This window comes from Oryctolagus cuniculus, chromosome X (assembly GCF_051225735.1).
Source record: "Oryctolagus cuniculus isolate XC-2025 breed Fujian yellow rabbit chromosome X, ASM5122573v1, whole genome shotgun sequence".
In the NCBI taxonomy this organism is placed as follows: domain Eukaryota; kingdom Metazoa; phylum Chordata; class Mammalia; order Lagomorpha; family Leporidae; genus Oryctolagus; species Oryctolagus cuniculus.
The window spans coordinates 22,253,230-22,269,060 of NC_142888.1; the positions used below are offsets into that span (position 1 = coordinate 22,253,230).

Here is a 15,831-nt window from a genome sequence, read left to right on the forward strand (position 1 = left end):
ATAATTGCAGAACCTATCTCCTGTGTCATCATGTGATGTTCACTGAGTTAATAATTGTTGAATAATTTGAACAGGAACTGGTACAAAGGAAATGGTAAACGAGTATTAACTCAAGGTGAGAAACAGCAGCTTAATAACTTCCCAAGAACAGGGCTTTGTTACATGTTACTTTAACAAGCTCAGGGAAATTCAAGTACACACTGGTAAAACCATGTTTCTGAATGCCTTGTCTTATAGGACCAGAAATCCACTTTTACATTATACTTTGAGGTGATTTGACCAATCAAATGACAAGAGGTTGAAATATAGAACAATAAGGTTTATTAATAACATTTACAATGAGAAGTAACATTAGGGTGAATTGTACATCAAAAATTAGGTCAATGTGTAGTGTTTATATGCTCATTTATTCTTTAGTGGGATTATTATTATTTGGTATGTATTCACAGTAAAAGAATAGATCTGTGTGTTTGGAATTAGAAGGGAGAGAGACAGAAAGTATAAGAATGTGGCTGTGTCCAGGACAGAGTACAAGCAATTCTCCTGAACCTTTGCTATGTCTTTTCTTTTATATGATGATGAATAACAAAATCTAAGTTACACAACTCACACTCCCATTTTTTTGCTATTGCTAACAGTCTGTCTTTTGTTAAACTCTTAAACAAAATTAATGACGTAGCTTTAGGTTGCTGTCAATCACTGAACTCCATGCCAGTATTTTAGGAGATAGTCTATCTTTTTGTGCATTGCTGGTCTTGCTCATAGAAGTTTAATTTTATGTCAGTCCATTAAACAAATTCATATCTTGCCTTAAACCCTATGTGGTGTGTACCTTTGAGCTCACCAATAAAAGTCACATCCACAAATGTGTTAAAACTAAGGCAGGCTCAGGCTCAGATCACATTAGCAAAGTGAATTTAAAAAAAGTTTCAGTAAGCACTGCATGGGCTAGATGCTTTCTGGCACTAGGTGTCTGAATGCCTCTAAGAGGGCACGATCACACTTTGCTATGCCAATATGCTGAGGTCTACTAAGCAAAGGGAATAATAAGGAGACTTGAAAACATTCACTAGAAAGAGTAGGATGAGGTATTTGATGATTTTTTTTTCTTTTTTTGTTGTGTATTTCGTTTCAGCCTGGAGAGTTGCTTACTCTTATCTGAAATTCCTTGCCTTTTTAAAAAATATCTTCTTAACACCTCACTTTCTCCCAAACCCCTATTTCAATCCTCAGGAGCTTTGGGATAAATTAGAACTATTGAAACTAATTTAGGAACTTTGCAAATCACACATAGGCAACAAAAGGCTTTTCCCTGCAAACAGATGAACAAGGAGCCCAATCATGAGCATTCCTGGGAATTTTTGGCAAACTCTTACTGGTGCATTGTTTTCACCTTATTTAATTTCCCATAGCAAACATGATCAGATCCTCTTTCTCAACTCTGCAAAACTTCCTTGCCTTTCTCTCTTCAGACATTCCAGCTCTGATCTCTAAGTGGGGTTTTATAGCAGTTCCCCAAGTGCTTCCCTTTCACCTCAGAATTTCTGTTAATTTTTACTGTAGACAATCCATGTGTATGCTCTGACCAAGGTTATGAGTAGGCAAGGGGCTATTCCCTGATAGAATATAATGTAGGTAAGATATTTACCCTAAATCAAAGCTTTTGCATCTGCTTTGTACATTGGCCCAATTAAAAATAAAACTAATGTCTTCATTCTCTGCTTTCTTTTACTTTGTAAGATCATTTTATACTGTAGGTTCTCATAGATTAATATCCTTGCTTTTTTCTTTGTTTCCTTGTTTAGATGTTGTTACATTTGGATTGGCTCAATAAAACTGTTATCTAAAAATAATAGGAATAGATATTTCCTGCTAGTATGGCTCCTGTCTCTGATAGTAGTCCCCTCCACACCCATGTACACACAGCTCAGAGATTTGTACACCACCTGGCTTGCCTTTTCCACAGATTTCTCCCAAAATTCTGCAGATAGAGGTTTTAAATAGCTATGAGATGGATATGTGTTAGTCCAAAATTTTAAATTATGAAAATTGACCTCAAAGTGACATTTTGAGATTTCAAATATGGTTTATGTAAGTTACAGAATCATTTCCTGATTAATACACATACTGAAAATTCTAAGATATTCGTATGCAAAGAATTGTTATGTGCTTAAAATATTGCTAACTGATCAGATAGTCTGCAGTTGATGAATATCTGTGATCTCTTATGTGGTCTAAAGAAGAGTTCTCTCCCCTCACTTTACTCTGCTAGGGTGCAAATAAGTGAAAGACCTTTATATGTGAAACATACTTCCATGAACTTAGAGACATTTAGTTGAAAAAATGATTTGGGGATACTGCATTAGTAAACAGCTTATATTTCCTAGAATTATTAATGATCATAATTAACAGTGTTTTGAAGGGTTATAGATAGCATATTTAGTGATTGCAATACCCAGCAGTATTCAAGTAAAGACTTCAAATCAATGAAACAAATTTAGATGACTACAACTTTGCTCCCTCCCATCACCCTCAAGAAAAGACATTGAAAAATGAATAATAATGACATTATTGTCAGGAATCTTTTCAGTCAGTCTTGACATATTGAAAATAAAGTAAATTCAAATTTTGTAATTTTATTAGATTAACAATATGACATGATGCCATCATTTGTGATAGATTCTTGCATTTGGCAACACTGTGGGTGAGTTTTACCACTATAAATATACATTAGAGCACCAGAATTAAAATTTAGTTGTCCAATCAATTGACCTAAGTATCATAAAAGGTACTATCTTTGGTAATTATTAAATATCTAAATAAACATCAATGAACACTTTTGTAAGTAAAGTTGCGTGTGGAATATTTTGCTAGCAGTTATTGATTTAAGAAACATTGTCAAAACATGCAGATAAGCGAATTTTAGAAAGGTTTCTCCATGAGATTTGTTTGGTATAATAAATCCCCAAGAAGCGAATGCAGTCATCCAAAATTGCTTCATTGATTTGAAGTCTTTACTTGAATATTATTTCTTTTTAATGGTGATAGCAGTTATAAGAGTAGGTTTCACAACAAAAAGCATTTTCAAAGAGCTGGTCCAGCATATTTTCTTGTTTTTTTTTTTTAATTCTTTTCTCTCTTTTTTTAAAGATTTATTTATTTATTTGAGAGTCAGAGTTACACAGAGAAAGAAGGAGAGGCAGAGAAAGAGAGAGGTCTTCCATTTGCTGGTTCACTCTCCAGATGGCCACAAAGGCCAGAGCTGCGCCAACCTGAATCCAGGAACCAGGAGCTTCTTCTGGGTCTCTCATACAGGTCCAGGTCATAGCAGAGAGCTGGATCAGAAGTGGAGCAGCCAGGACTTAAACCAGTGCCCATATGGGATGCCTGCACTGCAGGTGGCGGCATTACCTGCTATGCTACAGTGCCAGCTCCAGTTCCAGCATATTTTCATCTCTTCCCATTTCTCACTTTCTTTAGCCTTATAAATAGAAATATAGGTCATTGACCCAAAGCAGTATTAGCTGTAAAGTCTTTTAATCTTTTAACCACTGTCTGTTTTGACAATTTTTTTTAATATTGACTAATTTATTTAAAAGTCAAGAGTTACACAGAGAGGAGAGGCGGGGGAGGGGGTTGTCTTCCATCTGCTGGTTTACTCCCCAATTGGCCCCAATGGCCGGAGCTGTGCTGATCCGAAGCCAGGGGCCAGGAGCTTCTTCGGGGTCTCCCACACGAGTGCAGGGACCCAAGGACTTGGGCCATCTTCCACTGCTTTCCCAGGTCATAGCAGAGAGCTGGATCAGAAGTGACGCAGCAGGACTGGAACTGGCACCCATACAAGATGCTGGCACTGCAGGTGGCTGCCTTACCTGCTAAGCCACAGCGCTGCCTCTGACACATAATTTTTTCTAGTAATCTCCTAACAAAAGTTTTGTATAGACAATCATACTAATAGTAGAGAGATATGTTTCCAAAAACCTAGAGACTTCTTTCTTCTTGTTTTGCCTTTCTCTCCATAAATCAGAAGCATGTTCAGTAGGACTCTTTTACTATTCATTCATTTATTTGAAAGGTAGAGTTACAGAGAAGAGGAGAGACAGAGAGAGGAATCTAACATCTGCTGGTTCACTCACTAAATGACCACAACAGCCAGGGCTGTGTCAGGCCAAAGCCAGGTGCCGGGAGCTTCTTCCAGGTCTCCCACATTGGTGCAGGCCCCAGAGACTTGAGCCACCTGCTGCTTTACTGGATGCTCATTAGTAGGGAGCTGGATCAACAGTGGAGCAGCCAGGACTCAAACTGGTGCCCATATGGGATGCTGGCACTACATGCTACAGTTTACTTGCTGTGCCACAGTGTCTGCTGCAGTAGACTCTTAGAATTTAAGGTCTGCCTTAAAATAGTACAGACAGGAGCAGACTCTTAATAAATATAATAAATATAAAATAAAATCATAATATTTCTCATGGTGTTTGACATATTTTTGATAAGCCATTGCAATATTTCATATGATAGTGGAAAGTGATAAAATGAGTAATTATCAGATACCATTTGTCAAAAAGATTTAACCCAAAGCTTCAAAATTTCATCCATAAAAATACTTGACCAGAGAAGCATAAGAGTTTCTTATCTTCACTAATGATAAGTAAATAGAAATATGTGATTGGAATATGAATTACTCACCAGGTAATTAGTAGAGAAGTGAATAATGAGACTTTCCACATCTTATTTAATGAATTATATGTGGTCATCATGCCATTTAGTATCCAAATATGAAATGTTGATGAGAGAAGGGATGTCCATGTGGTCTTGACAATTCAGATTTCTTATGAATTGACAAGAGAGAAAAGTCCAGAATAGGCAAATCCATAGTGAAAGAAAATAAATTAGTGTTTTTCAGGAACTGGAGGGGTGGGCAAATGGGAAATAATTGCTAGTGATGATGTTTGCAGAACTCCATGTCTATACTGAAAACCGCTTAAATTGTGCACCTTACAAAGATGAATTTTATAGCATGTAAATCCCACTTCTAAAGGGTGCTATAAAAATAAATGAAGGGATCTGATAGACATCACCATAACCAATGCCAAACTCGGTATCGACAACAGTGGGGAACACTGTCACAAATAGTCCAAGCCCATTTCCACGAGTTTCCTCAATGCTCACATCATAACATTGACCTTATACTACCAGGAATGTACTGATTTTTGTCCAGTGGAACCATTCGAAATCACTCATATCTGAAGGCTGCTATTTAAATCCCAGAATGAAGCCAAAGCCCATAATGTCAGAATGCCTTTTTATTTCACTGTTACTGTAATACTGAATATGTTTAGGGCAAATCCTCTACAACTAGTGTTCTTGTCTGTATGCATTGACATGGGGAATCTATAGACATTACCATGCTATTTTTTTTTTACCCTGAGAAATACCTGAAATCAAATGTTATCTTTGGCAAACTAATTTTGCAATAGAAAAGGCAAATTCTATGTTTAATCTTATTTTACTCTTGGAATAAAATTTATTTTCAGCCTTGTTTTCCATAATTCTTTACCATTGTACAAATATGTTTCTTTGATCTATTCATTTGGTAATTGTCTTTAGTAGCATTGTCCACAAGTTGACTTTTTTCTTAATATTCAAGAGAGGGAGATAAAAAAAAAGAGAGAGCTCCCCCTTCTGCTGAATCACTACCCAAGTGCCCACAAAGGCCAGGGGTGGGCTAGGACTGGAGTCAGGAGGCGGAAATGCTAAACATGTCTTCCACGTGGGTGGCAAGAAACCAATTACTTGAGTCATCATCCTGCAGGGAAGCTGGAGTCATCAATCCCAGGTTCGCCGATGTGGGATGTATGTGTCATAACTGGCATCTTAACCACTAGGCTGACTAAATGCTAATCCTTCAAACTGACATGAGTGGCAGAAACTCAAATACTGTGGCCATCACTTGCTGCCTCTCATTGTGCACACTGGCAGGATGCAGGAATAGAAACAGAACTGGGACTTGAACCCAAGCTCTTTAGTATGAAATGCAAGCTTCCCAAGTAGCTTCTTTAAAAAAAAAAAAAAAAAAAAAAAAAACTGTATTTATTTATTTGACAGGCAGAGCTACAGACAGTGAGAGAGAGAGAGAAAGGTCTTCCCTCTGTTGGTTCATTCCCCAAATGGCCTCAATGGCCGGAGCTGCACTGTTCTGAAGCCAGGAGCCAGGTGCCTCCTTCTGGTCTCCCATGCGGGTGTAGGGGCCCAAGGACCTGGGCCATCCTCCACTGCCTTCCTGGGCCACAGCAGAGAGCTGGACTAGAAGAGGGATGCCAGCGCCACAGGCAAAGGACAGCGTCGGCCCCCTAAGTAAAGTAGCTTCTTAACCACTTGGCCAAACACTTGCCCCCATTCTATATTTTAGTTACAATAACTTGGGTTATAACATGAACTTTTACATTTTTTCCTTGGCCGGTGACCATAAACTAGATAGAAGGGTTAATATGGTAGATGACTGGGGGTGTTGTGGCTTAGCAGGTAAAGCCATCACCTGCAACACTGGCATCCTATGTGGGCGCTGGTTTGAGTCCTGGCTGCTTCACTTCCAATGCAGCTCCCTGCTAATGGCCTAGGAAAGCAGTGGAAGATGGACCAAGTGCTTGGGCCCTTACACTCACATAGGAGACCCAGAAGAAACTCCTGGCTCCTGGCTTTGGCCTGGCTCAGCCCTGACATTTGCTGCTGTCTGGGGAGTGAACCAGTGGACAGAAGACCTCTCTTTCTCTCTGTCTCTGTAACTCTAATTTTCAAATAATTAAATAAATCTTAACAAATGGTAGATGACTGATTCAAGAGTAAAATTTTCTTGATGTACAATAATGCACAACAGAAAACAGTGATCTTGCAGTGATCTAGATATAAAATATAGCAGTTCTATTACCAAAAAAATCAGTTGCACAAGGCCAGAGTTGACACATAAAGTAGACAGCCTCAATAATAATGTTTTGTGTATGATAAAAAATACAATTTCACAGTACATTCATAAAATGGAATATACGGGTTATAGAAGGTAATATTATTTACACTAATTGCATAACTTGCAGTATTGCTTTCAGTTTTCAGACATATTTACAGGACAAACATAAAACAAAAAGCCACCTGAAGAAAGGAGACTGTTATGTAATAGACTTGGAGACCATTCAGTGAAAAGAACCCTTGAATATTATAAGTATTTGGAATCTGAAGAACAGGAACATGGGAGAGGGTCCAGCAGATGGCGCAGCATTGAAACTTCTACTTCCAATGTCTGCAGCATGTTAGAGTGCCTGGTTCAAGCTTCTGCCATTCTGCTTCAGATCTAGCTTCCTGCTAATGTGATTCCTGGGAGGTTGCAAATGATGACCCAAGTATTGGGTCCCTGTGAAATATGTGGGAGACCCAGCTGGAATTCTGGGCTCTTGATTCAGTCTGGTTAGCCCCTGACTATTTCAATCATTTTTGGAGTGAACCAGCAGGTTAAGATTCTCCCCTCCCCCCTTCTCCTTCTCCCTCTCCCTCTCCCTCTCTCAAAATGTGAATAAGTAAATAAAAATCTTATATGAAAACTATGGAAAATATTATGACCGTATTTTACTGTTTGAAGGACTATAGTGGGGGTCAAGATCGTAGATTTTATTTTGCATTGCTCTTAAATAGAGTTTCTGAAGTTGCTGTGCTCAAGATTTGAAATGGGCCACTGAGTTGTGTCACCTGGTAGTTTCTCCCTGGTAGTGGCATCTAAGGATAGATACCATTTATCAGGGGTTCTATAAAGAAGAATATGAGTACATTAACTCTGAGGTAACCTCAGTTCTAGAAATCCTGTGTTTTTGAACACACATGTTTACAATTTGTATTCTCAGAACATATTCAACAGTGAAATTTGCAATTGTTTAAAAGCTTTAAAAATAAATACTTTAAAAAAGTTTTTATTTATTTGAAAGAGCTAAAGAGAGAGGGAGAGAGCAAAAGATATTCCATTTACTGATTCACTCCCCAAATGGCCATAATGGCCAATGCTGGGCTGGCTGGAGCCAGGAGCTACTTCTGGGTCTCCCATGTGGGTGGCAGGTGCTCAAGGGCTTGGGCCATCATCCACTGCTTTTTCCAGGCCGTTAGCAGGGAACAGGATAGGAAGTGGAGTGGCTGAGATTTGCTGTCGCCCATATGGGATGCCTGCATTGCAGCCAGCAGCTTTACCCACTACATCACATCCCTAGCCTCAGGACACTTAAAACTTCTAAACAACACTCATATCCAATATGGGATGCTGGAGTTGCAGGCCACACCACAATGCTAGCTCATAAAAGTAAATATTTAAGAACCAATTATATTGATGTAGTAGTTAACAAAAGCAAACTAAAAGAAAATATGATGAATAATTCGTATCTTCATCATTGAAAGCATCTTGGGTACTTAAAAATACTTCTTTGTATTTACTGCAGCTGAAATGTATATTTTATTTAAATACATTATTTTTACTTTTAGGTTTCCACTTCCAGTTAGTGCAACAGCAGAAAACTGCATCCTTACTATTTACCCATTCATGGCAGCACATCTTGATAAGCAAAAAATCGTTTTAAAGAGTGGTAAGTTACATATGATAGATTTCTAATTCTCACTGTATGGGTTCTTATAGACACCCCAGAATAGCGGGATCCAACTGAACACTTGTATCTGAGTCATATAGAAATTGAGCAGCTTCTTTTTGGATTCTAGGCACTTAGATACTGTGCTGTAGGCATGATATCCTCAAGAAGGGTGAAAATTTAAAATATATTAATTACATTCAAAAGTAAGATAGAACTAGAATGTGGTATGTATCTTGTATGCTTAATTAAAATATATGAATCCTTAACTTTAGTTCAACGGGTAGAGATGTGTCTTTTCACTCCACTAGGAACTTTTTAATCAGTTGATGGTAAGTTAAAATCATATTGCCTAAAGCATCCACAACCAATCCATTGAATTCTCTAAGGCTCACTTCTATGAAGTCTATAGGGGAGTAGCATTCTAGAGATATGCATACCTATTGAATAAAAATTCACTGGAGATTTTTTACTAAAAGGACAGAAGAAATTTGGTATATACAGCTTATTTATATTTGCAATTCCATTTATAGTAATCCTCACAGCACACTTAAAAACTCAGAACCTTTGTTTCATTTTGTGGATAAAAACATGTTTCAGAGACTTTGTATAATATACCCACACCTTAACTGCTCGAGAATAGTGGTGCAAAGCTGTCAAATCAGATTTTGTTTTTCTAACTACATAGGCAATGCCTTTCTGAACAGAACTAGGTGATGAAGACCTGTAAGCTACATATATATTTTTATGTCTGTCCTTAAGTTACATCTATTTGCTTTTCTTGGCCAGGCCTTAGATGAATTCAGATTCCCACTGTTGCAAACTCTAATGTATATACTTGCATAACAACTCGGGCCGGTGCTGTGGCATAGGTAAAATCGCTGCCTGCAGTGACAGCATCCCATATGGGTGCCAGTTAGAGTTCTGGCTGCTCGATTTCTGAACCAGCTCTCTGCTATGGCCTGGGAAAGAAGTAGAGGATGGCCCAAGTCCTTGGGCCCCTGTACCTGCATGGGAGACCCGGAAGAAGCTGCTGGCTCCTGGCAGCTCCAGCTGTTGCTGCTATCTGGGGAGTGAACCAACGGGTAGAAGACCTCTCTCTCTCTGCCTCTGCCTCTGCCTCTGCCTCTCCATAACTCTGACTTTCAAGTAAAGAAATAAAAATATTTAAAAAAAATAACAGCTCTAACTGGCATAGGGATTTAAATTTGAAATGGTAACAGTTCATAACCAAGCAGTGATTTCATTTCAGAGAATTAACTCAGAAGTAATTATTTTTATTGGTTATCCTTTTCTCATATCTTATTTTTAATATTATACATAATAACTCCATTTTTTGATGTAGAAAAATTTTAAATCTTTTCCCTGTTCTTGATTATGCTGAAGTTGAACACAGTTCATTCTCGTATATTTTTAAGTACTGTCAACAGTTGCCTTATCATATGAATTTCATTTAATTTAGAAAAACCATATAATCCTTTATGTTGTTTTTTCCTAATTTCTCATTTGATGTATAATGGATGTTTACACATTTTCTTTCTCTTTGTTTTCATATAAATATGAAATTCAGATTAAAGAATTTGGTAATGAAGTCCATGAGTGCTTGTTTTATATACTATGACTCAATTTGTCATTTACAGGTAAGGATAAAATTCCTATGAAGCCTAGAGGCAGTGCCTTCCTTCCTGCCTCGGGTTGTAGAAGATGCTCTCCTGCTTTGGTTAAAACGGCAGCTAACTTTAATGATGCTGAGTCTACAAATGGAAATTTATTTCTTGGTATGTAGCAAATGCATAGTGTAACTCCAAATCCAACCCATGACATGATCTGCTTAACTTCATTTAATTTAAAAGTTAGATGTTTCCAGGTGACCAGAAATTTAAAATGAAAGCCAAGAATTTGTCATTAGTGTCAACTGAGTCATCTGTTTTGAGATTGCTCTTCAATGACCCACAGCAGAAGTTCTGGGAATGTTTTCATATGCCATTATGGCAAGAAGAAAATATAGCTTTTTTTAAAAAAATTAAAATTTATGTCTGCTGAGTCTTTGAAAATAAGTATATTTTTCATTAATTTTAACATACAGTAAATTGACTCAGAATTTCTTTGAGAACATACAATATCTTGTAGGAGGGGCTCTATTTACATACAAATGAGAATAGTGAAGTACTTTAAGGTCAAATAACCCTTTTCTTACAAACAAATGTTAATTTTAGGAATGGAAATGATACATGAAGACAAGTGCTTGCAGGATCATGAAACACCAAAGAAGGAAGGTGATGAGTCTACTGAAAAGGAAGAGAAAAATGAGCAATTCTTTTCTCCCAAAAAAGGGACAGAGGCATATGACTTCATTCAGAAGGTTGTAAATGCAGCTCAGTCCTGGTTCAGTCTCTTTGGCTGGCCCGAAGGACCCCACTTGCTTTCTATTCCAGAAACTATCAGAAGGTAACAATTACATGTAACTCTAAATTCCTTGCATTATTTCACGGTGTAAAATGTAGTCTTTTAACTGAGATCATTTTAAGTGAGACACATTATTAAATAATTTACCTAAAACTGATAAATTGTGAGAGAAATATTAAGAAAAGTAAAAAGACACAAATAAAAATTTTTAGTATACACAGACTTTCTAATTTCCTCGAAACATCTGATGATCTTAGGCAAGCACTGGTGAATTCTGGACCTCATCTTCCTCATCTGTGAAGACAGAAAAGGTAAACCGTGGGTAAGAGAAGCCCTTTTATACTAGCAAATTTGGGGAAGCACACAGTTCTATATGAATAAACTACCACCGCTGCCCCAGATGCAGTCAGGTGGACAGATGTGGTGTTAGTAACAGGCAGGGCTCACTTTTCCCTCACTATCTCCTCTGTGATCATACATTTACCTCCCTTCTTTCATGTGTTGCTTTACCACTCACGAGGTCGAAAATAATTCAGCTGCTTTCATTATATCAGGAAACTTAATTTTGTTGTTAATTTAGGCAGAAATTTAGGCTCCTCATTTGTTATGCTGTTGCTGTCACAGGGGGTTCTCACAACTTTTCCATTTCCTTTCTCGGCAATGGAGGGGGAGTGTTGATCTCTATAGCTACTGGTTATACCTGCATTTAGGAAGTTACTATTTATTCAAGAAATAGCCAGATGAAGCTCAGTATATGTTTTTCCTACATGTTATCTTTTTCAGGTTTTTAAAAAATTGATAATTTAAGCTTCACAGAATGAAATGGCTAATATATCATCTTTATCTATGCTGTGGGAAAATAATGTGAGATACACTGAAAATTTATATGCTTGAGCATAAAATCATTTGTCTCCAGTGAATTTTCCAGAAAAATTTTTCTGTTACAATTTTTCAGTTTTCTGTTTTGCTAAAAATTTTTATCTATTTTGAATAACTTTTAGTGATTTGCTTTTATTTGGGGGGAAATCATAGACTGTACAATCAAAATGCATTATTCCACACTTATGACTAGTAGTCTTCCTGTTTTTTTTAATTCTCTTCTGTGCAATTATAATCTCTTCTTCATTAGTAACTTTATTTCTCTTGAGTTTTAGATGTTAGGAGTTTATGTTTCATATAATAAAACATTTTGGATTAATTTATCAATTTCTGTGTTTTGTAAACCATGCAATGTTGCAGTTGATTTCTCAAAAATGTTGCAGTGGATTCGTTTCTGAGAGGAGGAGCGTGGTGGGGGCAAGAGGCACGGAGTCACCACACAGACCCAGGGAGTCGGGTGAAAGCAGGCCTGAGGCGAGCAGCCCGCAGACTCGTTTATTTGAGTTAGTACAACAGCTTATATAGCCAAGACCAGCCAATCTGGTCTATGGGGCGGTCTATGCCCCAACCAATCACAGCCTGTTGCCAGGCAGTTTCTGAAACCATCCAATCACAGCCTGCCGTCAGTCAGGCTCTGTTGTCATGTGGTTTCCTCTGTTGTCATGTGGTTTCCGAAGCCATCCAATCACAGCCTGTTGCCAGGCATTTCTGTTGTCAGTGGCCATCTTGGCATGACCTTTTCACCTCATTCCACCACAATGCAATGCTGATTTTTTTCTTTCTAATTTAAATTTTCTTTGAACTTAAGTTGTGCACTTACATATGTTCCGATCTGTAAATTTATCTCTTTATTTAACTTTGGCTCACATTTTTGTTATTTTTATAGAGCTTATGATTTTTCATTTCTGTGCAATTTTAAATGTAATGGTGATTGTTAATTTTTTATATTATGACATACATGCACTATTGTTTTCTTGCCAGTTCACATTAATTGTTGGGCATTTGCCTATACTATTTTGCTATAATTTTTTAGTATAAAACAAAAATGAATGCATTTTCTTATGAGCAGTAGCAGACATTTTATAGATATTTCATTGGAAGTTTCTCAGAGGTGAGATCACTAAATCAAATAATGCAAACTTCTTAAATTGCCTTCTTTCAGATGATGATTTTACTTGATATTTCTAATTTTCAGTAGTCATTTATTCCTGTATAATAATGATGGATTTGGTTGTAATATGAGCAGGAGATGAGGGTTTCTGTAGCCCCTGCGTAGGCCTTTTTTTTTTTCCGTCAAATCTTTTCTCTGATGAGAAAACAGAAAAATATTCTTGAAGCAGTTGGCAAATCATGGCAGCACAAATTCCTTAATTTAACATACTGGGGTATTAGGTGCATGACTTCAAGAAGTTTAAGAATATAGTAGTCTAGATTGGAGGAGAGAAGTGAAATTTTAATAGCATTAGATCTTTCTCATTTCATTAACCATATTTACCAACTCTTCTTCCATTTGGCAGTGGAGAATTAGTTTAAAACTCATTTCCAAGAGAACACATCTACAAATTATATTTCATTGATAATACATATTTCAACTTTCCTTGGAGGATTTTTTCCCAGGCTTGATATAGGAACTTCAGACTTTAAACTATATATGCTATTCTCTTTGCAGCTTTGAGCTGATGGCAAATTCATTGATAGCTTTAATAATTTGAAAATAAGTTGCCACCTCCATTTCTGGGCATCCTGCCAATTTACCTTGCAAACAGTGTCCAACAGAGTCACAGAAACTTTAAATTCAAACTAAGTGCTAAAATGAAAGTGGTCATAATAATTGACTATAATTGTGTTCCTTGAGTTTCTTGTTACTTCTGCATATTACTATAAGAATAATGAGGCCAGCGCAGGTGGCTCACTAGGCTAATCCTCCACCTAGCGGTGCCGGCACACCGGGTTCTAGTCCGTCGGGGCGCCGGATTCTGTCCCGGTCGCCCCTCTTCCAGGCCAGCTCTCTGCTGTGGCCCGGGAGTGCAGTGGAGGATGGCCCAAGTGCTTGGGCCCTGCACCCCATGGGAGACCAGGAGAAGCACCTGGCTCCTGCCATCGGATCAGTGTGGTGCACCGGCCGCAGCACGCCGGCCGCGGCAGCCATTGGAGGGTGAACCAACGGCAAAGAAAGACCTTTCTTTTCTCTCTGTCTCTCTCTCTCACTGTCCACTCTGCCTGTCAAAAAAAAAAAAAAAAATGAAAACGTTTTACAAGTCTTATTTTTAAAGTAGTTTCTTTCCTTAACCATTTTACTTTTTGCTTGTTAGTGATAATTGATGGAGCAAGGACAAAAAAGCCTTAGATCCATGTTGACCTTTCACCTACCTAACAGCAAGCAGGCCCCTGTTTCTCTGCCCTTCTATTATAGCCCCATCCTGCCTTGACCAGCCCTGACCTGGCTGGACCATTGGACACACCACTATCTGAAGATCCACCTGTCAGCCTGAGCTCTCCCTACTCCTCCCAATCTCTCTCCGCTCTCTCAGGAGCTCAGCCTTAGAGTCCAACCTCAGTCCAAACCTCTCCCGGCTTACACTGTAATCTCGAAGGACCTCTAGTGCTAGCCCAAGCTCTCCCACGTTCTCAGCAGCCCAGCTTTAGCTCAGAGCCCTAAGCCCCGTTCTGCCTCTTTGTACTATATAAAGCACCAGTCTGTAAGGGAAGGTGCTCTCTGCTGTGTGTTCACCTGGGAGTGAGCCCCTTCCAGGCTTACTCTTTGAATAAGCTTGATCTGGCTGTGGCTTCATGCTCTGTCTCCTCTTTCCTCACAATAATAGTAAATGAGTTTTTCTACCTGGAAAGACAGATAATAATTAAACCTTGCTTTTTGCATGTGTCTTTTTAGTCTCTAAAATAAGAGAATTCTCATAATTAAAAAAATTTAAAAACCATTTAATATGTTAATACTTAAGAAGAGAAGGAATATGGTTAAAAATTTTAAGCTTTTGTGTCATAAAGTCCACATTGGTGGGATAAGCATACATCTAGACATTATAAAAAAGATTGTATAGATTTTTTAAAAAGTTTTCATTTTATTTGAAAGGCCAAAAGAAAGAGAAAGGAAGAGACAAAGATCCTTCATTTGCTGGTTCACTCCCCAAATGCCCACATGGCTGGAACTGGGCCAGGCTGAAACCAGGAGGCTAGAACTTCACCCAGGTCTCCCGTGTGGGTAGCCAGAACCCAAGTACTTGGGCCATGATCTCCTGCCTCCCAGGATGCACGTTAGCAGGAAGCTGGATTAGAAGCGGTGGAGTTGGAACTCCAACTGGGTACTCTGATATGGGATGTGGGCATTCACAAGGAGCAACTTAACCACTATGCAAGATGCCTGCACTGAGAATGTAGTTTTTTTTTTATCATAATTTGGGCTCTCATGAATAGTTAGTTAAGTTATATGATTAAGAAGATCGCCTTTTTTACTAAAAATCCTCTGGATGCTAATTTTAACCTAATAAATTTCAGTTAATTTTCATGTGTTAGAGGAAACTTGGAAGGAGCAGACTATTTCTTCTTGACATTTTAGATCATGAAATAAACACACAGATGAGACTGGCATATGTGGCACAGGAAGCTAAGCTGCCGCCTGCAATGCCGGTCTCTCATATCTGAGTGCTGGTTTTAGTCCTGGCTGCTTCGCTTTCTCTCCAGTTCCCTGCTAGTGTGCCTGGCAAAACAGCACAGGATGACCAAAGTGCTTGGGCCCCTGCCAACAATGTAGGAGACCAAAATGGAGCTCTGGACTCCTGGTTTCAGCCTGGATAAATAAATCGTTAAGAAAAATAAAATAAAAGAACTTGAAGTCCTGTAAGAATAACCCATTTAAAAGAAAAAGAACAATAACACACAGAGCAATCCACAATCCAAGTTAAGGCCCCCAGAATTTATG

General features: G+C 38.2%; 1 protein-coding gene across 1 annotated transcript in view; it reads left to right on the plus strand.

Annotated features, from left to right (window-relative positions):
- The window catches only part of CFAP47 (cilia and flagella associated protein 47), a 375,387-nt gene that overhangs the window by 103,309 nt on the left and 256,247 nt on the right, over nt 1-15,831 (plus strand). The window contains exons 27-29 of the mRNA XM_089324690.1: nt 8,512-8,612; nt 10,253-10,390; nt 10,829-11,060. Coding sequence (XP_089180816.1) covers nt 8,512-8,612; nt 10,253-10,390; nt 10,829-11,060 — 471 coding nt within the window. The remainder of the gene's footprint in view (nt 1-8,511; nt 8,613-10,252; nt 10,391-10,828; nt 11,061-15,831) is intronic.